The sequence below is a fragment of the Orussus abietinus genome, unplaced genomic scaffold (assembly GCF_000612105.2).
Source record: "Orussus abietinus isolate OABI.00-Male unplaced genomic scaffold, Oabi_2.0 scaffold4, whole genome shotgun sequence".
In the NCBI taxonomy this organism is placed as follows: Eukaryota; Metazoa; Arthropoda; class Insecta; order Hymenoptera; family Orussidae; genus Orussus; species Orussus abietinus.
Window position 1 is genome coordinate 2850939 of NW_019396014.1, and position 23587 is coordinate 2874525.

The 23587-nt window shown below is 49.9% G+C and overlaps 1 protein-coding gene across 3 annotated transcripts in view; it reads right to left on the bottom strand.

Annotated features, from left to right (window-relative positions):
• Positions 1-95: 95 nt before the first annotated feature.
• LOC105695698 (solute carrier organic anion transporter family member 3A1) overlaps positions 96-23587 on the bottom strand; it is a 52491-nt gene continuing 28999 nt past the window's right edge. For 2 of the 3 annotated variants that reach the window (XM_012417500.2, XM_012417501.2), the window contains 11 exons: positions 16158-16559; positions 15631-16019; positions 14984-15210; positions 14723-14863; positions 13452-13574; positions 10007-10171; positions 8580-8775; positions 8361-8511; positions 7988-8228; positions 7787-7915; positions 96-7681 (listed from right to left, as the gene is read on the bottom strand). In XM_012417500.2, the coding sequence (XP_012272923.1) occupies positions 7512-7681; positions 7787-7915; positions 7988-8228; positions 8361-8511; positions 8580-8775; positions 10007-10171; positions 13452-13574; positions 14723-14863; positions 14984-15210; positions 15631-16019; positions 16158-16475 (2250 nt within the window). In that variant the 5' untranslated portion in view covers positions 16476-16559 and the 3' untranslated portion in view covers positions 96-7511. Of the gene's footprint in view, positions 7682-7786; positions 7916-7987; positions 8229-8304; positions 8512-8579; positions 8776-10006; positions 10172-13451; positions 13575-14722; positions 14864-14983; positions 15211-15630; positions 16020-16157; positions 16560-23587 lie in introns of those variants that run through there. The other variant, XM_012417502.2, reaches the window with a different exon arrangement.

The following is a 23587-nucleotide window of genomic DNA, read 5'->3' on the forward strand; positions in this document are numbered from 1 at the left end:
GATATAACACCATAGATGACAAAATAAATTCTGAATTAAATGGATATAGTTTAACCTTAAGACAGAAGCAGGAAGCGAAGAACGACGCCGAAGAGTCTGAATTATGGCACTCGCCTTTTATTATATAAACAAATTCATATTCCTTAACTCGTGTAATTACAAACAATGTGTGATGACGATATAATTACAAAATACGCCGGTTTCACCCTTGCGTGCTGCTTGATCAGTCGTAAACCACGGATTACCAGGATGGCGGCTATCGAGGACACGGGCTAGAGGTAAAGAGATGTACAAAGGACACGAAAGGACCTCCCGAAGGATTCCTCCTCAAGGATCGAGATTAAATCGAGTCTATGTACAAAAGGAAAAGTCGCCTCGCAGGACGAGCGGCCTCTCGTCCTTGCACGCGTCTTATGTACAAAAAGGATCCACGAAAAGGACTCTCGAAGAGTCCACCTCGGCCGGTAATCCGTGGGCTAATTAAACTACGAGACGCGAGAGGTACATCAGTGATGTTCATATTTCATGATACCAAGAGGGTCCTGGCGGTCGCCATTTTTCGGGGGTCCTCGCCAGGACCCCTGATAAGGATCGAGCGAGGACCCGAGAAAAGGAGCGCATCTGGTTTGTTCTTTCCATTTCCCCTTTAATTTCCTCCCCTTTCGTCAATCCAGAATATCAGCGACGTGATGTCACCGGAAGTACCGTACGAACGGCGCCGAAAAGGATAATTAGACGCGAAAAATCTATAATTATACCCAAAGGACAACCATTTATCCCCTGTGATGTAAACTTATTTAGACCCTATCGATTTCTCTGGACTGTTCACCGGGAAGATAAAGCCGAGTCCTCGCGGCGAGATAAAGAGACTTCACGAAATGCGGAGAAAGGATTTTACAAGAGTTTTACAAAAAGTCGGGGGGGTGAGAAAAAACGAAAAATCAGAGATCACTTCGGAGACGCGAGGGTAATTCCGCGCACTTCGATCGATTGAGCAATTGGAAGTGCGAACCTTTTATCGGACGTTTGTTCGAATTCTTATGACTTTCGGGACCCTCGTTTTAGTGTACTTATTTACAGATTTTTGTTTAAAAAGATGTCGGAAAATAATGAAATGTCGAGTGTACATACGTACGAGAGATCGGGCATGAAGAGTGAAATACAATTAAAAAGAGAGAATCATCGGAGACCGTACCAAACGATAAGGAGCCGATAAAGAACAACTCGTCGAGAGTGTAAAAACAGTTAAGGTAGATGTAAAGATAAAAAAAAAATTAAAAATCGTCCAAATCCCTCGGCAATTCTCAAAGAACGCGCAATTCGCCCGAAAAGTACATGCCCACAAGTCTTGTTACAAGTTAGGTCTGACTTCGACAGACCTGACACGCGTGTCCGTTCTTTCGTTATATAGTATCTAGAGTATAGTATATATATATATTAATCATATAAAAACATATGTATAAGGTTCAAAATCGTCATCGCGAATGCGCATAGATAAATGTAACGATTACGTCGAAACAAAAAGTTCTCTAGCATTAGTAATAAAATTGTTAATGGTAGCAATAATAATTAGGGTAATAGTGGTCGTAGTGTAATTACGCGTGCACGTAAATGGCAATTATAATCCTCGCATCTCTCTCTCTCAACCTCTCTCTGTATATATATACTCGTATAATTATTTACAATGCGTACGTTAACTTCGTCCGGTGCGTCCGCTCGCGTTAAACCATTAATTGCGCCTTCATATATATACACATATACATATGCGGTACACATATATATGTATAATATACACAGAAATATGTATATTATTTATAGAGACTAGTTATGGGTTCACTTAAAACAACTATGCCGGGTAATTAGGTGAATCTGTATCTCGGAGCCGCGAAGGTACTCTACGGTGTTCGTTAGTGTTAATTCGATAAATCCTTTTACTAAAATATATGTATAGTGTCGTAGTATTTAGCGACCTCCTCTTAGATTCGTCGTTTTCACTCGCAATTGGGAAAGGGAAAAGTATCGTTAACTTTAAACCGAGGGTAAGTGCGCGTGCCTTGTTGCTGCGAAATCACAAAAACGAGCTCGTAGGGGGAAATCGACGGCGTTTTCACATTTTCACAGTTTAGCATCAAACAGAATGGATCCCCTCAAAATGCAAAGTGTCCCCGAAGAAAAGAAGAGAAACGGACTCGACGTGGAGGGACGAAAATGCTAGAACGAGGAATGTGCAAAGTGTACCCTGGAATTGACAATTTGTCGAGACGTCGACCGTGCAAATCGTACAAGTCTTCGTAATTTCACAACGGCGTTGCGCACTGACGGGCTCAACGATTTCCGTTAAATGGACGAGATTTTTGGACCGATCGTCGAAATCACAGTTTGGTCACTCCCGAGTGTCCATTTTTGAGAAATCGTCAGCTACCGAATATGTAAATTAACCGGTATACTGGTAAATAGACGTCCTGTAGATCTGGCGCTCGGAGGAAAATGGCATTAATATTTCTCCATTGTAACGAGCGGAGGAGTAAGGGCGTAATGGTAATCGGAGTAATAAAGATGGATTACTTTTCTCGATTGTCTGGCGATGCGGGAGGAAAATTGACTGACGACAGAAATGAAAATTTAGGGCACGTTCCGGGACGCGGTCCCACGCCATTTTGCCCCCGAGCCTCCTTAATTTGGCAATTATTGTACTCTCTTATTTACATTGTAAACCTTTTCGGAAATAAAGTATTCTCGGTCGCTATGGTAAACGGTTAATTGTGAACTATCTTGGACTCTACGCTCGCAATATAGATTTTGGAGGCGACTCGAAGAATCCCTTCTTCGAGAAGTAAACCGGAAGTGCAGTGAACGGCAGACCGCCTCATCCAGGGCGAATTCGCGGTATTGAGTCAATTTCCCACAGATTGACTGGAGGAGCCAAAACTCGTCCCGAAGAAATCGGCTCTGAATACGCGCGACGTCTTCGTAAAGTCGTTCCCTCCTGTGCCAAAACGTCACGAGAAGAGAGACGAGAAGAGTCACTCGCGAAGCTTCTCCACGCCGACCGTGTGGGTTTAATTACAAGATTTGTAGGAGAAGCCTCGAAGCGACTGCCCTCGGATACAAAACTTAAGCTCGACGATCGCGGCAGCATGGAAAGGCAGTGGCGGGAAAATAATTGCTGTACAGAGCACACGTGGAAATCGACCGAATAACGACGAAGACGATGTCGGCATAGCAGGGACGAGCGAAGCGGTTTCCTCGCTGCGTGGTCGCTCTGTCTCTCTCGCGCCCCACCTACGGGCCGCGAGGGCGACAAGGACAGAGCGAACACTGGGTACAAGCAGAAGCCGCCACTGATCGCCTCCAAGCCATCTTCGCCCGACTCCGCAGAATAGGAACGAGATTGACGTAACTTGGTCGTCTCGCGCGACGATTAAAATACACCTTGCTCTTGCGTTAGAGTTAGATACAAAAATACGAATCTCGAGAGGGCGACGAATATTATTGTTTCTTATATCGTTCCGATTAATACTATTATTACTAGCGCTATACCGTGTAATGTACTATTATTATTTGTTATTTCCTTCCTTTTCCGGTTGCCCTGTCGGAGCTGGAGCGCGGTCACAACCGAATCGAGGAGCGAGATACGACAACTGCCGCGTCCACACACCGGAGCAACACTTGTCGACATTGTTGCCGTAACAATAAAAGAGACACTGTTAGTGACCCGTATTATCAACAGAGACTGTGCAGAAACTATTCTTCCGTATTAACAATAGGAATTTATGTATATATATATATATTTATGTATATAAACTATGATTCGGCCTCGGCAGAGGAGAGTCACAGGGAGGTCCTCGCTCCGCCTCGACTTTTCCTAACGATCGAAAACTCCCCTGGAACTGTCCCCGCCTTGGCCGCTAGCGACCCGTATGAGCAACAGAAACTCCTGTAAAAATATCGTTAATTGTTAATGCGCGAGGTCAACCGTGTCAATGAAAAATGTCGCTCCGCTGTCAGCTCGATCTTAGACCACTTCCCTGACTTAAATACGAATTAAATAGTTCGCTCGATTAACATTTTACGTACGATGCCTAAACAAAGGTGCGCGGCCTATGTGTAGAATATAAGTGCGTCGCGTGTTTCTACGCTTAGGTGAGGCGGTAAAAAAAATAGTGTCGTCATTTACCAACCGGAACCGCCGCGGCGGCCATTTCTCGGCTCGGCGTGGCGTCCTCGAAAAGCCGGGAATTCGCTCTACGTAGTGCCTTCCCGTACTCTCTGCATTTAACTTCACCCTTTACTTTTATTTTATCGCTACCCCTATTACTAGATTTACTCCTGTCGTCGCGTTTTACTACTATTACTCAGAGACTTTGTCATGCTTCGGTCGTGGTCGCTTACTGTATGGAGCCACTATGCAACTACCGTTTCTCGCTCGTTCCTGGTTAATCGCGTATCGTCGTTAGTCGGTACTTGGCCTCGAGTTTCGACCTCCCGGTCGACATGGATTCCCGTGACACTTTATTCGTCATCTTATGTCGGAGAGAAAAGAGGTCGCATGATCTCCACAACGTAAATCTCTCAAAAAATATGGATATTTCTGCGCCTCCCGCGCTGCTCCTACGGCCCCGAGAAATTGTCCGCCACTTTCAATTTATACAATTCCAGGAATGATGGCAATAAAAATTAGTCAAAGGAGAACCGAATCAGGGGAGATTGTGCATATTCGGAGGTCACATGTCTCAGAGGTTCGTTTTAGGGTGGACAAGACTCGAGACTCATAAAAACAGCCAGGAAACGTCGGTCAAGTACCGATCGACGAAACTTTGTTAGACGTAGCATAATGGTAATGCCCTGAATCGATTACAATTCGCAAGATAGTTTACCGCGACGTTGAACCTGATTTAAATTCCCAACCGGAAACGCGCAGCCATGAGGACAGGTCGAGCATCGATGAGATGCCGCAGAGTTGCCTTAGAGACTGATTTTTTAAATAAAAAAAAAAAATCAGTTAAACATTCCCTTCCCGAGTATCAATTGTTTAAAAAAAAATTATATCGTACAACCGAGCCTCCCAGGTATCGAAAATTTTCTACGGTGCAATAAAATATTACGAGGTATAAAATTGAATGCGAATAAATAATTTTCCATTTCGGTGGCAACCCTGTGCTCGTGTTTCCTCGAAGGTCCTTCAAGAAAGGACCCACTTCCTGTCCGGAACATCTTCGGGATACTCTCTTAAGCACGCGGGCAGACAATGCATACATCGACGAGCATGTGTAAAACGTACGATATTAAAATACTCTTACTATACTTTTTATTAACCCACCTTTGTGTATTATTCATCATTAACCCCCCCTTTTGTCCCCGTCCTCCCCCACGTAACATTATAATTATTACTTTTGTTTTGCGTCAAATCATCTAAAAATATGTTGTATGTATCTCGCAATTACTCTTCCATCCTTGCGCCGTCGAAATTTATGAAAATCGGCCCTGTCGTTCTAATTAAAGACCCGCGGTGAACATCTACGATTACGTGCACCACTCGAAACGAACCGTACACAGGTACTTGCGTACACGAGCAAGTACACCTCCGCAAACGAGACGGACGGTAGTGCCTAAGAGGACGACACTGGAGATTCGACGTTACCTCGAATTTTCCGAGTGCCGTGGAAACAGCGAAATTCCTTCCCCTATTGTTCTCGAATTTCTCCCCCTAATCCCACCGTTTCCCATTCCCTCGAATCCGCAATACACGCAGCCACTCTTTAACAGACTACTTGACGATGAAATACGTAATTCTCATGTGTGTGGTAAAGTACTATTTTACAGGAAATGCGTTTCGGATGTCCCTAATTTCCCGATCCGTTTATACGTTGACTAATGCTGCGCTCGTTTCGCGTTTCCACGAATGGGACGACACCCACCAGCTCTAGGGGATGATTCAACGAGGTCGATCCGGGCACAGAGACTGATCGGCGATGCTTAATTATTTAAACTAACGTACCTAACGCGAGTATACACCATTACATGCGCGGCATTTTTTTTTTATTTCCACTCTCAACCACGAGGAGGAAATAGGAGAAACCGTAACGACTGTTCGAATGGAATGACCGACGGCTCTCTGAATCGAGTTTCCTGTGTCCGTGTATATATCATATATAATCTATGCGTAGATAAATATATATATATATGTATATATGCATATGCATGGTAAGGTATAACGATAGTGTTGCGTTAGGATTATAATCATCGTATACTATTTTTTTCACGCCGGCGATCATACCCGCGACTCCTCTCGTCGTCAAAGATCGCTCGGGGACTCTGGGATGCACCGGGGTCGTTATTAAATTCGATCGCTCGACTACTTCGATCTCTCGAGAGATATAAATGCACGGGCTCGCCGTTTCACCCGGGGATGTGCGATAGCGCCGTTGCACTTAGGCACGAAAATCAAATTTATTGCGTGGTTTTGCTTCCCTGGCGTTTTTTCTTTCCCTTTTTCCTACTAAAACCGTTCCGCGGGACGAGTCCCAAACGAGCCACCGCAAATGCGTTCTCCACCGTTCAAGACCCTGCCATTTATAACATCGTTTTCAAATAACGTATCAGCGTATCTTAAAAAGCAATTAACAATGATATTCGCACAAAAAGAGAAGTAGCAACCGCTGTAAGCGGTGGAGAGTGCAGCCGCAGTGGTACGTCCTGACGCACTGAATCGACCCAACTCCCTTGCGAGATGGAAATACGATTTCGAATTTTCGAAATTCGAACCAGAAGGAGGAACAGCCCCAAGGGCGCTTCCAAGGGTAATCCGTAAAAGCGGATCCCGAAGAAGTCCTACGGGTCCAAGAGCTGTTACCGTCCTTCAGGGTCTTAGAGGGCAGGAAAGGAGTCGGATGTTTCTCTTCCGAGGTCGCAGCGAGCAGAGTCGCCCCTCTATGTACAGATCACAAACGCCCCTCTTCAGGGTAAGCGTTCACACTATAGGCATAGCGACTACACCTACACGTAAGATAAACCTAACCTATGGCAACGCTTAATCGTGTAATTACGCTCTAAGGTGTCCCGACTGGTCGACGCGGCTCTTCAGGGTCCAACCGAAGGAGGAGCTCTTCGGGTTCCCCCGAGGGTCTCCTCCGGGGACGGAAGAGCCTCGTTCTCGTCCTCGTGCCACGGAAGAGCGGAAAGTTTTGAGCAAACGGAGTCAAGGACGAGCTCGTCGAAGACTCGCACGGCCGGAATGACCAGCACGAGGCCGTCACCGAGGTCAAGTCCGTCGATGACGAAACTCCACGCCGACGAAAGGCCTCTTGGACGCACTTCCGGAGGGAACATAGCTCCCAAATTGTCGATCGAACTAGCACCTGGCTCCGACGATTCTACCGGGTCAGCGAACGAGGCCCCTGAGACCTGCTCCATGGGAGGCGTCGATTCTTCCACCATGGTCCTGAGATACCTAATAGTCTTTCGCTGCGGCCAGGCCTAAACAGGTATTCCCAGAAAAATAAAACTAGCCTTCATAGATAGTCGTTCTCCACGGCCTGGGCGTCCTGAGACTTCAGAGTGGCCATCTCCTCGGCGGAGCCCTGTTCGCCGTCCTGCTCCTCCACGAAGTTTATGCTCCCCGCCTTGTACCAGACGACGAGGTCTACCACGAAGGCCAGCGCCAGGATCCCACCCGTGGTGCCTGCAAAACCAGATTTCCCTAAATTACCTCCCCTATTTCCCTTTACCTTTGACCACTCGTTCTTTCCATAAGTCCCAAATTCGCCAGGAAACCGAAGACGCCTACCATGATAGAACATCCTGAAGACGTTGGAGTCGTACAGCCAGCAAGCTCCGCGTTCTCCACAAGCGTACTCCCACACAAGACACGCCGAGTCGACCACAGCTCCGTAAACGATAGGGCAAGGAACGTTCCCTGAAAAAATCAAACGGAAATCTTAGCCTCTCCCCGCCATAGAATCATAGCTGAGTATGTTGCATAGTTTACCGAACAGTCCGATGGCAAATTGTATCAACCCCAGGGCCATTGCCTTGTCCCTGGGGTCCACGCATCGCAAGATCAGCAACATGGAGCCGACCTCGCTGGTAGAGTGGATGAAGACGAACACCGAGAACAAGATCATGTACACCCAAAAGTTGCTGCATTCGAGGGGGCAGTATCCAGTCTTGGCAGTGCTCGTGATCTCCTGCGTCGTCTGGTTCTGTCCGATGCACTGGCAGTTGAAGAACTGCAACAATCCCAAATGCGGTAATTAATAATTTATTCGGGAGACCCACTCTGACGGCACCCTCTCCTTTCCTCACCTTCTCTCTAAAATCAATACAAAAACTATGATAAAACTCCTGGAGATAATTATTACCGTGGCCACTTTGCCATCGACGACGGTGTAATTGGAGCACCCTGCATGACACGCAGAGAAGTACGTCTTGCCATCGGCCCCGCAAATCGGGCTGAACTTGTTCCTGTCGCAGTCGCAGGGAACCTCGCAGGTGGGCTCGAAGCTGGACACTCTGAAAGCAAGGTCAAGGCCGCTGGTGAAGTCGAGGGACCGCGTTCGAGCGCGAACAAGGAAACTCACCCGTCGGAGTGCGAGATGAGGCCTGCAAAGTCGTCCATGGGGCACCCTATGAACATCAGCACTCCCATGCCCACCGCGTACACCACTGCCGTGAAGGATATCCATGCCGCTACGAACCTGGCGTTGGGTTTCGCCCTCAAAATGAAGACGCCGCTAATTATGATCCCTAATCCCATCACTAAAATACCCCCGACACCTGGAACAAGAGGATCAAGGTTAGCATTGGCTAGGTCAGTGTCCCAGAGGCCAGCGGGAACAGTTATCACCGACGGTGGGCGAATCGTCGCCTCGTGATAAGACCGCTGATAGCGCGCGACAGGAATCCACGAGCTGGAAAAACGCGGCTCAATAATTCAGGGAAATTCGTAGCAACTCAAATCCGAATCCCACGAGATATGTAAATCACGGGTGGTTAGTAAAATGTAAATTAACGTCATATATGATTCTCGTATCTTGGCAAAAATGAAAATAAGAAGTATAGTTAATGCGTCGGGAATTTTCGTTGAGGGTTCGTCGTGAAATCCCACGGGAAATGGCACGAGGCGAGCGATGTCGAAGGTCAGGGTCTGCATGTCTCATTGACGCGTCTCGTGATTGAATTGAGGACTAATATATGTCATTTGGCTGATAATGGCGAATATGGCGATGATCGTCCAATCGTTGGATCGTAACCCCATGGTGAGACTCGATTCGTATCGATTGAAAGCTCGGCCGTCCTCTTGCAGTTCACTCGAGCTTCATTTGCAGTCCGTGGTCGAGTGCAAGAGCCAATTGCAAAGCTGCCCACATACGAGGAAGTGAAATTAATCATTTCTCGTACAAGCCTCGGCGACTCGCCGAGACCTCTGGTCGCATTTCGACGGATTCGCGTTTTTATTCCTGGCGCGCCTATTTATGGCCACATTTTTTTAGAGCTTCCTGGTTCTCCGACTTATTAATTTTCCAGAATTTTTCAGAATTTCCGAAAATTTCCGTCGTCCTCTCTCCGTGCCTGGGTCTCGATCCTCGAATTATGTCGCATAGGAATAAATTCGCATGAAAAATTTCGCATTGTCGCGTCATTGGTCAAGATTTGAAAGTCGTATACGGAATTGTCAATTTCGTATGCGTAAGTATTAAATTTCGTACGAGTCCCTGGACTGTTTTAGTGTGATACCATTTTGACAATTTCACTCCCGCCCTTTATCAGAAATTTATCCCGCGTTTTTCAGGGTCAGACCTGGAGATCGAAAGTGGAAGCTGGAGAGCTCGCTCGAGGATTCGAGCCACGGCGTGGCTCGTTCTCCATTTACGTAAAGCAAAGATTTACGGAGTAAGCCCTCCGGGTCATTGCGGATTACCGTAAGCATACGCATCAGGACACACCTCGGGTCTAAGGATACTCGGGCCCGGGTCCTTAGGCGCGTCTCGAGAGGAATCGCAAGTACCTGAGATCATGTTCGCGTGATGTGCTGGCAAGCGAAATTGGCTCTCGAGGTACTTTGGCAGGAAAGTGTATAATCCCGCGATTGGCAGGATGTGCAGCACGCTACTGGCTGTACGGAACATCAGTATGTCATTCTTCAGCAGTCTCTTCACCGCTTTCGGGAAGTCTGGAACGAGAGAACATTCGGTTGAAAATCAGACTCCCGAGGGAATCAAAAGCATCGATCGACCCGAGGAAACTGCCCCAATTATCCGGAATAATTTATGGGATTTTCGGTAAACCGACCAGATTAGACCCTGGGTGGAGGTGCGAACTCTTATCCCCGATGGCCCATTACGTTTCTACGAATGCAGCTCAGCGATACCCTTACGCCTATCGCGTCGATATGGATAAGACCGATAAACTATTAATATATTCAATGAAACGAATCCGCGAGATTATTCAGATCGCCCGGAGAGGGGGCGAAATGAAAGGCAGGGTCGTTGCTCCGGCATATTTCATTAGGAAAAAAAATTCCCAGCCATCGCAATGACATTTTTATGCGAATGGTGTAATTCCCTCCTGCACAACTGATCCGTCGAATAAAAATTCGCTGTACGGTCTGACGGGTCTGATTTTATTTTTAACTACCGTACCTCTTGGTACTTCTGCATTTTTATTTCGCTCAATAATTGAATTATCGAAGATCATAATTTCTGCTCAACGGTCTCGGCGATGCAGAGGGCAAGTGCATAGCTCAGCGGACGGAGTCTCCGTTGGGATAGGTTAAGATAGGCTCGGATAGGTTCGGATAGGTTCGGATAGACTCGGATAGACTCTCACACAGGTGCGCGGCAATTCGCTGGTTCATTGGTCCTGCAGCAGCCAGCGGGTTTACACCGTGGATTTCAAGGTTGCCAGATCTACCGATTCCCCTGTGCGCACCTGTTTCCCACCTAGAGTGCACCTGCGACGTCGCGGCCGTCGATCGTCGATCGATCGATCGGCGCCAAAGCCCGACCACTCCCCGTTTCTCCGGGAAACATCGCCAAAAAAAATCCCCATCAAGCCCGAATGAAGAGGAAATAAATAGAATATCTGAAATTATCAGCACGAGTTCGAGATGGAAAGGGAAAACGACAAGGCGCAGGTATTCCGTACAGATCCTTTAATTTCATTTCCTTCATCCTATTGACCATGTCGAACGATCGATCGATCCCAATGTCTCCGACAATCGTCGACAAATTTTCCCATGAAACCCCAAAGAGAATTAAAAGAAAATACGTTTCCCTAATTAAGAATCTGGAAAGAATTTTATCTCTCCTCCGAGGGACGCGAAAACAAGATGGAGGGGATCGGTTCGCGCTGCGGCAACGTCGCATAGATGTTCCCATAGACCATGAGTAGACAAACGTGACCGACGTCACGCTCTACGCATTACCGGGTGCAACCCCGCGAACCGTGGGGGAAATCCCGGGCAGTCGCGAGCGGGGATCCGCGTAATCGACATCGGGGACCGTGCGTGCGGAACTAACGAACTACGCAATCATCCAGGTCCCTTCGTTTCTTCATCGGCTTTATTATCCTCGGAACTGCCGCGCCTCGGCGCACGTAGCGGCGATCGCCGGTACAAATCTCCGCGCCCATTACCTGGAGCGAAAAACCAACCCTAACCTTTCCCTGCCCCTTGCCCTCCGTTCCGCATTCTGCATACATCCCTCAAGATTCATCAACCACGTGCATATAAATACAGGGCTGAAGAAAATCCATACCCCTCGCCTTTTGTAATGACAATTAATTGAAGAAATTACCCCGTGGAGTATAAAAACCGCGGCGAGTCCTTCCGCCCTGTACATCTATGAATATTGTATTATATAATAGTGCGTAAGATCTTGAATTAAATTTGATAACGGAATGATACTTATTATTTTCGCGGAGGTTACGTTGCGTTTTTTTTCCTCGAAGGAGGGGCCCATTTCGGGTGTCGGGGTCCGGCCCTGCTCGTATCGGGCGGAGCGTATCAGCACGCAGCACTTTGGTGGCGTCTCGGGCACCGTGCACTATGTCGGCCTTACGAGGTGTACGAGACAGCCGAGATAGGTCTCTCTCGGCGGCGTCCCCGCCCCGCGACGCCCCGCGACGCCCCGCGCCGTCACGTGTCCCCCGCTTCCAGGCATGATATGACCGTGAACTTGCCCCACCTCGTGCGCGAGTCGGTCAGTCATTATTATTAACACACACTGTGGCTGCCACGCGGGCACACGTGGGCCCTAAGTGAGGCCGCGTGTGGGTGTGGGCGAGCAGTGTGGGTTCGCCACCGACTCGATCAAACGAGGACCGGCGAGGGTAAATGGATTCGGGAATTTTCGACGAGTCCTTATAAAAAGGCCGAGGAACCCGAAGAGTGGGATCGGGGTAAGAGAATCGAGACAAGGGAACCGAAAACGAACCACCCCCACTTGAGCCCATGAATCCTTCGGTACCATTATGAACCTGACACGTGGAGGACCTCCGCTTTTTGGCCAATCCTCCGGGCCATTTTAAACGAAATTCCCGCAGGAAATCATTGACCTTGACCCTTGAAATCACGTGGAAGTCGTTGAACATCCCCAAAAACTGTTAGATTTTGAAGGTTCCGTTTCGGTAATTGATCGGAAGGCAAATGTGGATTTACGCGTTACAGGGATGCCCCGGAGCGAGGTAGAGGAGAGGGAGACGGTCGTTGGATCCGATCAAGGTTTGGGTAATTTCCAGCGACTTTAAGGCGCGACCATAGGAGAGGGGTTAATTTATTCCGTCGGTAGGGATTACGCGAGTCGGGAGTGGGCCTTAAAAAAATCATTAACCGGGAGAGGAGGAGGGTACCGGGGAGGACCGGCACTTCGGGCTCCTCTTCGAGGTCCTCGTCAGGGTGGGGAGGCGCGACTTTTCGAGCCGTTCCGCTCGCTTTACGATTTCGCCTCCGAACGGGGACACGGAGTCCACTTTTAACGGCGGACTTTCCAGTATTTTACGTACGCACATAGGTCGACTCGCGTTTAACGCGTCGAAAATGGCGACGTTGGCCAATGGCTGCGCATATCCGGCGCTAAAATGCGCGATGAGAAATACGGGCCATAATCCTCGTTACATCTTCGAGTCTCCTGGCAGTTAAACGGTGTTGCTTCGGTGTCGCTCAGTTCGAGGAACTTCGGGGGCCCTTCCATACCCTTCTCGGTATCCCGAGAAGGCTTCGCGCGAAATCTACGGCCAACCGATCGCGACCGACGAAATTCGCTTCCAAGAATCCCCGAATCGTCCTTGGAGGAGGTCCTTCGCCATTTTACACGCGCATCACGCATAAGGTGGTCCTAAAGCCGACCCGATGTTATCCCGACTTCCTGAGGAGGGACAGCTTCCGGCTGTCGGGACGTCGCCGGGGAAAAGTATCCTCGGAAATTGCGGGAAGTGAAAATAAAATCACTCACCCCTAAGACTAGGTTTCTTCGAGTCCGACCTTTCCGGGGGCGACCTACTGGAGGGCAGCCTCGAAGGGAAGGCGAACATCCCTATGCTGACCAGCATCAGCATCGCTGAGATCAGGACTAGACCTGGAAGAAGCAGTTCGGTCATTATAAAATGTATATAAAAAAAAATTACGAAGAAGTATATTAAAATACGGTGAATATTAAAATACAAATGACGAGGTCCCCAGGAATCGACGTCAGCGGAGGAGCAAAGCAGCCTGCCAAAAATAGTGGGCATTGATCGGAATCGGAGGCAGGCGCGAGCCGCGGGCCTAAATCGGAAGCGTCGTTAATATTCATGCGATTTCGAGGCACGCATCGGAGGGAAGGTCCGAGAGGCCGGCACTCGAAATCGGCGGTAAAAAAGCTCGGGAGGATATACCTCCCCCTGGGACCCCGAAGGGCGCCCCGAGGAGCCGAAATATGCCCCGGGTTCCGCTATGATTCACCGGCTTAGCCGCGGGAGGAGCGCGGGTATTTTCGGAAACCACTTCGAGAAAAGAAGGCATCGAGGCCCGAAGAGGGGATGCTCCTCTTGAATTATGATCCCGCGGCCCCGGTAGGGGCGAGCCCCTAAAAAACCGAACGGCCGCTCGTAAAAGCGAGACTCGCAGGGGGAGTCGCCAAAGTATATTTTCGCTGCCAGCCTGCTGGGGGCACGTCGCGGAATATTTTTAATTCGCCAGACACTTTCGCCACCGTGAGAACCGAGGATCCCGAGATGGTTCTACGGCGGAGGCTGAAGGGGCCCCGATGATGGGACCCCGAAGAGTAAACGGCACCCGGGGGAATAAAACCCCAGAAACCTAAAAACGAGCCCACGTCGTGAAATTACATCCCTTGAAATTTGCATCTCTGGTGGGCTTAGAAATTTCATCTCTGGGGGGCTTGGAAATTTCATCTCTGGACTTGGAACTTACCTGGGATCTGGACCTACCCCAGGGCCTTGCGACTAAAACCTTAGAAACCTAAAAACGAACCCGCTGAAATTACATCCTTGGAAATTCTATCGCTGGAGATTCATCTCTAGAATTTCTGGAAATTTCATCTCTGGTGGGCCTGGAAATTTTATCTCTGGGCTTGGAGCCGACCGAGGATCTGGACCTACCCCAAAGCTTTGACATTTTCCTGGGGCACTCTGGATCGACAGAGAGGTCGGAAAGGACGTGGACGGGGATTTCTCCGGAATATCTGGAAGTCGAGTAAAGGGAGAAAAATGAAATGGTCCATACCCAGCCACCAGGCTCCGACCCATCTCGGGTCGGTCGGCGTGATCTGTGGGTCTGCTGAGAGATCCGCGTACAGCATCGTACAGAGGGACCCCAGGATGAACCCCAGCGCTGGTCCCAGGATCCTGACACCGATGGTGATCGCTGAAGGAGAACTGTGGTTAATAACTGGCGATGGATGCGTACGGAGAGGAGCATACGTTATCCCTGAAGATGGTCCCCGTTAAGGCGTAACGAGACCCTGTAATTTCGGGGTCGACTCACCGAAGTAGAGGGGACTCTCCCTGCTGGCGACGTTGTCGTCGATGTAGGGGATCCCGAGAGTATAGACCGCCGTCTGGCCCATGCCTACCCCTAGCAGAGAGACGAAGAAGATGGCCAGCACCACCGTCGTGATCTTGCTCTGGATCCTCTGCTCCTTCAGGAACTCGCCCTCGCAGTAGGCCGTCGAGTCGCCCTGGGCATGAGAGGATGTCGTCGCCAGGAGCCACCTAAAATCGAAAGCGTCCAGGTTCACCATCGAATTAAAATCCACGTGCCCCGGGACCCCGAAGAAGCCGGTCGACCCTGAAAAGACCCGCGACGACTCTCGGACGAAAAGCCTCTTCCTCTCTCCTTCTTTCTCCTTTTTTTTTATCAGCAGATTTATAGCGTCTGGCATGATAAATAACGAGCCGGGCTCGGTTATTGTAATCCGGGCAGGTTTTATAAATCAGGATTGCCACTAGATTAGAGATACTCCACGTGGAGTCGGGTTCACCCCTGGCAGAACTTGAAGTCGCGAAGTTGCTCTTCAAGCGGCTCTTAAAGTTCCCCTTCGAGTTCCCGGTCCCCAGGAGTTTGAGCGTCTCCAGGCTCATTCCGAATCCTGAGAACCCTCTATGGTTCCGAGTATTTCTTTTTTCCCTTACCCGTTGGGGTCCGACGTCATGTTCTCCGGGCGATCCTGGTACTTGCAGAGATTCGCCGGGACGGGGTCGGTGGTGTTGCGGCCGTTCTCGTCCACCCCGGGCCCCACGCCGCTGAAGAGCAGCTCGTTCTGGTGGATCAGCTGCTCGCCGAAAATGAAGTGCGGCATGGAGCAGGTGAAGGAGCTCACGGCGAAGAGGATCATCCCCCAGGCGATCCACTTCGGCCGGTGGCCTTGACCCCCGTAGTACGTTAGCAAAAGGGAAGACCCTATCTGGCCTATCTCCGTGGCCGACATGATGATCCCCGTGGTCTTCGACTGGATTTGGAACAGCTTCTCGATCGTCGTAATCACAGAGACGAAGTACGTGTAATACATGCCCTGAAGCACCTGCAACCCCAGAATTCATCCTTAATTCTCTCATAAAAAAAAAATGACAAAATTATTCCTACACTCCTGTCGTTCCTTAAATTTGCGAAATGGGCATCGATATCGAGAATCGGGGGGAGGAAATGTCCGGAAACCAACCCAAGTGACGCAGAAGATGACCAGGAACGCCTGCTTCGTGGCGAAATACTGCAACCAGTGGGGTCTGCAGGGTCCCCATCCACAGGAGACGTCGGCCTCGTCGAACTCGGTGTGGAGGCTGCCGGACTTCTCATCCAGCCCGATCAGCTTCCCGTTCTCCGCGGTGATCTCGAGGATCTTCCCATTCGGGATGGAGCCGTTGTTGTTGTGCTTGGTGCAGAGCACCGCGTCCCCGTTCGCCATCTTGGTCCCCGGAGGGATGATCGCGAGCGTCTCCGCCGCGCCGTTTCCCAACATCTGCGTGTCCTCGCCCGCCATTTTGGTCCCGCGGGAAACCTAGGTCCTCGAAGAAGTCCTCCTGGATTTCAGCAACCTCCTCCCGGACGCGCGAGGTCGATCAACCTTCAACAAAAACCCGACCAAAATTACGGTTAGCCTGAATTTCCTTTATTTAAATTTTAGTCACCGAACGGAACTCCATTCATACATTCTCATTTAGATCTCAAAAAGATAAATCGAAGTATCTAAAGGATTGCGGCAGCTCCTGATTTTTTTTTTCTCACGTAGTATCATTTGTAAAACATTTCTCTCGACTGTTGGGAGATTAGACCTCGCGGTGTCACTTTGCACGGCTCGGAATCCGAGATGCAGCTTCGAGGCGCGATTACAGGTGCGCACCTGTCGCGCACGCGTCGGTGTCATCTCGCTTTCGTCGGCGCACGACTTTCCTCATTTCCCCGGCAGTGCTCGCCGACGATGCAGCCCGCGGTGCAGCTGCAATGCACCGGGTGTCGAGCAAGTAGGGCCGGCCTCTCACTCTCGCTCTCTCGAAAGTGAGAGTCTCGAAACGCGATCCCGCGAGGCGAAGCGCTCACCTGTCGGCGATCCATTTCACGGACAGGGAGTCGCTCCGAGCGAGTTCCACGGAATCGACTTTCCCCGCCGAGGGAAGATGGAAAAGAAAAAAGAAAACGGCAAAAATTCACTAATCCATTTTCCTCGCGAATAGAAAAATAAAACGCCACCCTGAAAACCGACGAGTCGCCAATGATACGTTATCATTGGCAATGTGACGGGTTTGTAGGTCGAGTCCGGCATATTAGGTCCGATTTAGAGGGGATTTAATCCTTCGTCTCTGCGTCCATGTAGGAGCACTCGGGGCCGTGCAAGTGCAGTGCAGGACACTCTCCGCGATTGCGCATTACCGGCACATGGATGGAAGCGCATGCCCCGGTGTGCGCGCTCGTTGCTCTTAGCTGGTGGTGGAGAACGGAGACTTGGTCTAGGTCGCCTTTCACTGTCCTACTGACGTCTCGTGGTTAGTTGGTTAGTTAGCCTATTCTGCCAGCTACACCTCAATGCCAGCGTATAGCATGTTGTCATACAGAGCGGTCCAAAAGAGGTGCGCACGTCGGCTGGCTCCCTTCTCCAGGATATCTAAAATTCGAATCTCCGTCCGAAAATGGAAGCAACGAGGATAAATCTCGAGAAACGAGCCGAGATCCAAATTACCGGATAAATCCCAAAGAAAAGTCTCGAGAGTCGATTTTCCCTCTCTTCGAGGTTCTCCAAAAAAATTCTGGAATTTTCTTTTTCGGATATCTCTGAGAAAGGTGGATTCGGAGTTAAATGATTTTCTGAGATATTTCTTGAAAATCGTCGGGAGGAGTCGGCGAGTCGGCTCGCCGGTGCATCGGAAAGAGTGCATTACGGCCTCGCGGGGGGGCAGGGGGCGGCATGAAAATTAATCGGGACTCGACCTAAAAACCGAAGCGGAGCCAATAACGAGAGAGGGGGCCTTTTTGTCGCCGGTCGACTCTCCGCTCGGAAAGTCGGCGGCGTTAATTACCGTGCGATGTGCCCGGTCGAAAAACCGAGCCGGGGCGAAAAAGTCAAATTGGCCGTGAAGGACCAGCTAAAATCGGCCGGAATCGGCGCCCGACGTCGGTCATGCACGTACGATCGGTCTCGGATCGGCCATCTCATTGCTCGTTGCGCAGCCGACCTTGCCCCGAAGTGAATTGAGCCTTCACAGGGACCCTCTTTTTAGGTGTCGCTCGAGTCCTTTTTTTTTACCTTCCCTCTTATCACTCCCAACGATTCATCTCGGAAAGGGTGATTTTTAGAAACAAAGAAATTACGTCTGAAATATGGTACTCCATTTTTTTTTTTTTTTTTTCTTAATCCGATTCGAGGAGTTCATAAGTCTCAGTCAGGCCGAGTGCATCGGCGAGATGCACCGCGTCGCTCGGGAATGCCGACTGCGTCGACACACTTAGCCGGGCACAATAAATATTTCTTTATTTCCCTCGGATCCTTTCTAATGGTATTGTGCGTCCAAGGATTTTACGGACAAAAAGTGGCCAGTCGGTCTTGCGAGTGCACCATTTTTCGACGTGCACAGGGCTGCCGAGCTGAGATTCCTGGCTGCAGGGCAGGAAATTCGAGGTTGACGGGATAAGTCTTTTTCTAGGTTAGGATCGACTCGAGTCTTACAACGATTTGGAAATATCCCGGGATTTTGGAAAGGACTGTAAAACGAGACGTAACGATTAGATCTTTCCGCCGACCTCGGAAATGTACGCCCTATCGTGCGCTCGAGCGATTAACGATTAAATGATCAACACCCAGTGCTCCTCGAGTTTCGATAATGCCAGGTTTTATTCGAAATTAATTCCCGCTCGCCAAGATGTCGGCGAGCAAACGCGGGTAGAAATATTACCGCAACGCTCTCGCGCGCGGATGGTAATTAGGAGCATAAAGAGCGAGTGATCGCTGTACCGTAAAATAAAAACCGACACTAAAGACAGAGCTTTATTAACATATGGCGCATTATGGAGACCGTAAACCTTGCGACTAAATGCTCGGTAAATAAAGCCCCGCGAGAGTTCTCTCGCGGCGGAACTTTTAACCGCGGAACGTGGTGAAAATTCGAAAACTACTCGTCAAAGGTAATTCCCTCGGCACTTTGCAAGATGGAGAACGTTTTTCAAATCCCTGAGTTTCGTTCATTAAATTCATTCGGATTAACTACTCTTTGACCGACTTTCTTCAGGGACAATTCCTAGGTCCTCCGAAATTACGAGTCTTAAAAAAATCCACGCACTGGGAAAAAATATTAGACGACCGAAACAAACGTATATCGTCACCTTAATCATGTATATATAATTGCAAGAAACAATTATTTTGCAGCGAAGAAAAATTATATCGTCGATTTAAACGAATTTCGTTTACTCCTACATTTCTTTCTACGCACTTGATCGCAGAATTTTGTTGTAGCAATGGAGGCCAATAAATAAATTCGAAAGAACAATTCGGAGTTCGATTTTCTCTGATCCAGGAAATTTGACAAAGGACACCCAGCGTCCCGACGTCGACGTCCCTGGACGCGGCGGTCCTTCGAGGCCAAGGAGCGCGCTCGGTTTATTCGTTTAGATCGCCGGTTCTTTTTGCTCGGTTTTTCGAAATTCCTTTTATTTCTCACGTCGCGTCGCATCGGCGCGTCCCCGCGTCCCTCGTCTTGGATCCTGCGTCCTCGGCAGGGGCAAACCTGACCGAGGTGCGACACCAAAGAACGAGGCTGAGCCGAGCCGAGCCGAGCCGAGCGGCGCGACCGGGCCGCAATGTCTGCCGGTCGTGGGACTGGAATGACTAGTTTCGCATTGAATTAATCTCGGATGGCTCAGTTTAGAGACCGGCCCTGGGGTTTAGGGAGGAAGGGTTTAGGCCGAGCCCGGCTCCTAAGCGGCCGCCGCGACCGGTTTTTGGCACCGCTCCTATAATGCATGGTTCCCCCCATAATGCAGCTATAGTGCACCGCCCCGTAATGCAGCTATAGTGCTCAAGGGAGGTCCGAGGAAAAAAAAGACGACCTCGCGGTGGGAACCTTAAACCGAAATTCGGAATAATAAATAAAAATAATAAATCCCGCCTATCGAAGCCCTCGATCGACGAGACGTTCTCCTTAAGGTGATGCGAAAGTGGTCCCGTTTATGAAGATTTTCTCCAAACTGAGGGTTTACCGAATCGCTTTAAACTTGACAAACGTGAATATAGGAGATACAAAGAAATTCATATAAGGAAATTTCAATTTATTTTTTTAATTTGTTTCTAGGTATTTGTAAAATTTCTTATTAAAAAAATGAAATTTCATGAGGGTCAGGATCTTCCTTATAGCCTCCATATCCTCCTCGAGGGCGATGTAATAATAGATTGTATTCACGGCTAGGCCCCCACCGCAAATTACGGATAATCACGGCCGCTATCGGCGTTATCTTTTTGCCGAATACCACGCTACGAAGTGTATCCATGTATGCATCGATACGCAGGTACGGATGGGTGCATGGACAGGTGCATAGACGGGGACATGGCTCACGGGGGGATTTTTCGAGCTCCTCCATTCCACGCGATCGGACAATTTTTTAATTAATTTTCCCGAATTGATAAGGACGAGGTCGAGTGGCGCAACGGTACAAAAGTAATGCTCGGGAGGGAAAAGGGCGCCGAAGGGTGTTCTTCGTGGTCCCTTTTCTCCTTTTTTCCTCCACAATGGGTGAGAATTAACGCGCCACGTGGCAGGTGTGGCTCGATCGTTTCGATCCGGCTGTCAGCCGGGCCCCCGAAAAAGCGATGCACCCATCAGCGTCTCGCCCCCGGTGCATCGGAAGGGGCCAACGCGCTGCACTTCACTTTTGACGCGCGGCAGATTTACGAGGAGTTCCCGGAGGTTTAAAAATACGGCTTAATAAGTCGACCGTATTTATAGTGCCAGTATTCCCGGTCTCCCCCTCGCCTCCATGCTCTCGTTTTCCTCGTCAGCTGGGATTTTCGCGCCAAAGGAGGGGATTTTCGTCCACGGAAAATCCCCCGTAAAAATACGCCACCGACCCCCCCCCTTCGGCGGGGATGGAAAATATTTTTCCAACCCGGAGGATGGAGATATCTCGCGTTTGGGGAAATTAGAAGAGGAGAAAATCCCGAAAATTCCTACCTCTCGGGGAGATCAAAACCCCCCGTTTATGTCCTCGACTCGGAGGAATCGGTAGGGAAATGGGGAAAAATCGGAATACGAGGCAATTGGCACGTCGTTATGGCCTCTCCCACGGGAAAAGTGGCGATCCGCGGCGCAGCATCCCTGGTCCAGCGCGCTTGCCGTTTCTCTCGTCTCCTCCTATCGCGTGTCCGCCGGTCGCGGCCAGCGCGTCAGATGCAAGGATTATCTTTTTCCTGGAAGTTCAATGAGCAACCTACTTAGCCGAAGAATCTTTTTTTCTCAATTCCCCCACCTCCCGCCGCTCTTTATCCCGGTGTCGCGACCCGCGTCATCGCTCATCGCGGCCTCGAGATTTATCCCGTTCTTCGACCGAGGCTCGTTCGCCGTCTCTCCGTTTCTCCGATTTACCTCGTGAATCACTCCGCGCGTATCCGAGCGAGAGAAAAAAAAGAAAAGAAAATCCACCCGCGAAAATAGACTCGAAAAACCGAGGAAATCTCTGCCCTGCGGAACGGGCGGTATTTATCTCGCTCGGTATAAATTTCCGTCGCTACCCCTCCGAGCGTCCCGAAGGAAACCCAATGTCGGAATTCCCTGTAACAAATCGACGATGGATTTTATTTTTTTTTTTTCGTCCGTCTCCCATTTTAATCCTGCAATTTGCAATTGTTCGGAGTTGTCCTATTTTTTTTTCTCTCTCTCGAAGACGCAACTTCACCCGCGTGGGTGGGGGAATTCCGGGGTCCTGGGGAGGATCCGATCGCTGGGAAATCCCGAGGGGGCTTCCTTCCTCGAGAATTCCCCCGGAATTCCGGGGCGGAATTCGCGCGGCCGTCCACGCGGTCGGTACGTCTCACTCGCGGCCCGCCGACGGTGGAATTTACGATCGCGCCCGTGCAATTGCGCGCCGGTGTGGGTTAAGTGTAACGCCGCCTCGGTTATTATCCCTGGCTCGTTCACTTACCGAACTCGGCGAGCGGCCGAATGACGGCGGAGGAAACGCGGTTCCGCGGCCGCAGGTGCCGCGACCCGCGGAAGGATGCACTTGCGATGCACGAGGTGTCGTGGGACCTTGCGGGGTCAATGTACAGTTTTTGTAAAAGTTTTGCGTTTTGGAGAGTCTTGAAGTGGGGGAGGTCGATAGAGGAGGACGAGGGAGGACGCGACGATAAGGGAGAACCTCGAAAATCGAGAGCGCGCGGCCGAGATAAACGGGCACGGAAATTGGATAGCCGCAGGTGCAGCCGGCCGCAGGCGCACCTGAACCTGCGGGGACTCGCGGTTGGTCGGACAAATTGGCCTAAACTAGGTTAGCTTGCGTCACTCCGCCTCGACTTGCGTTAGGTCGTCACCTATTCGCCCCGTCCCTCCCTGCACCTTGCAATTCTTCCCGAGATTTACGTAATCCCCTTTCGACCACCGATCCCACTCTTCCCTGAATTTCGAGCTCGTACCGCGGAATCTAATTACTGGGAGCGTCAATGATTTCGATCCGTCAAAAAATTAATCAGCCTCGGGGTAACACTTGGGGCTCATCCTAAAAAACTTAATTATTGGAAAAATCAATAATCTGAATTTCTCTAAAAAATCATTGAGACTCGAGATAACATGGGGCATGTGCTAAAAAATTCAATTATTGGAAAAATCAATGGTTTCAATTTGTCGAAAAATCATGGACACTCGCGCCGACCTAACCCAGAGTCCCGGTTAAGTCGGCGTCGCTTCGCCGCGGTTCTCGAGAGCCTCGATTGGGGCAAATACTCCTGGCCGACGTCGACGTCGACGACGCCCGCAAAAGTGGTGCCGGCGGCGTCGGTGGCACGTAAGCGGTGCCGTTGGACGTGCATAGTTCAAAGATAGGAGCACCTACACGTCCGCGATTCCTGGCTACGTACACGTGCTCCGGGCCGCGCGTAGGCGCGCCACTTGCCGGCGCACACCCCCGCGCGTATCCCCGCGTGCGTACACGAGACCGCACTCGTGAGCGTGCCCGCACACCCTCGCCTACGCGTACACGTACGCGCACACCAACACGCATATATACCATTGAGACCTGACCTACTTCAAGACACACTTCGCCAACGCGCCCGCGTCAAATGTATACCCGGTGGCTGGCGTCGCCTAGGCCGCCATCGGGTTAGAGAAAATTAAGAGAAAAATCGAAAATCCAGGAAAATTCGATGCACTAATTTTTTAGTGACCCAGCATCCTTTCCTCCATATGAATATATATATATATATATAGAGATATAGAGATATGGAGTGAAACCAATTCTCCCGTGCACAAGTTCTATAAAATCGATCAGCTACGGTGAAGACGGAATTTTCGACTTTTACGGGTGATCATCTCTTTTCCCGGAACGGAAGAGGTCGCAAGAGGAAGGAGGGCGCCGATATCCAGGATCTCTCGATAACGCACGAACTCCCCCCTTCGGCGG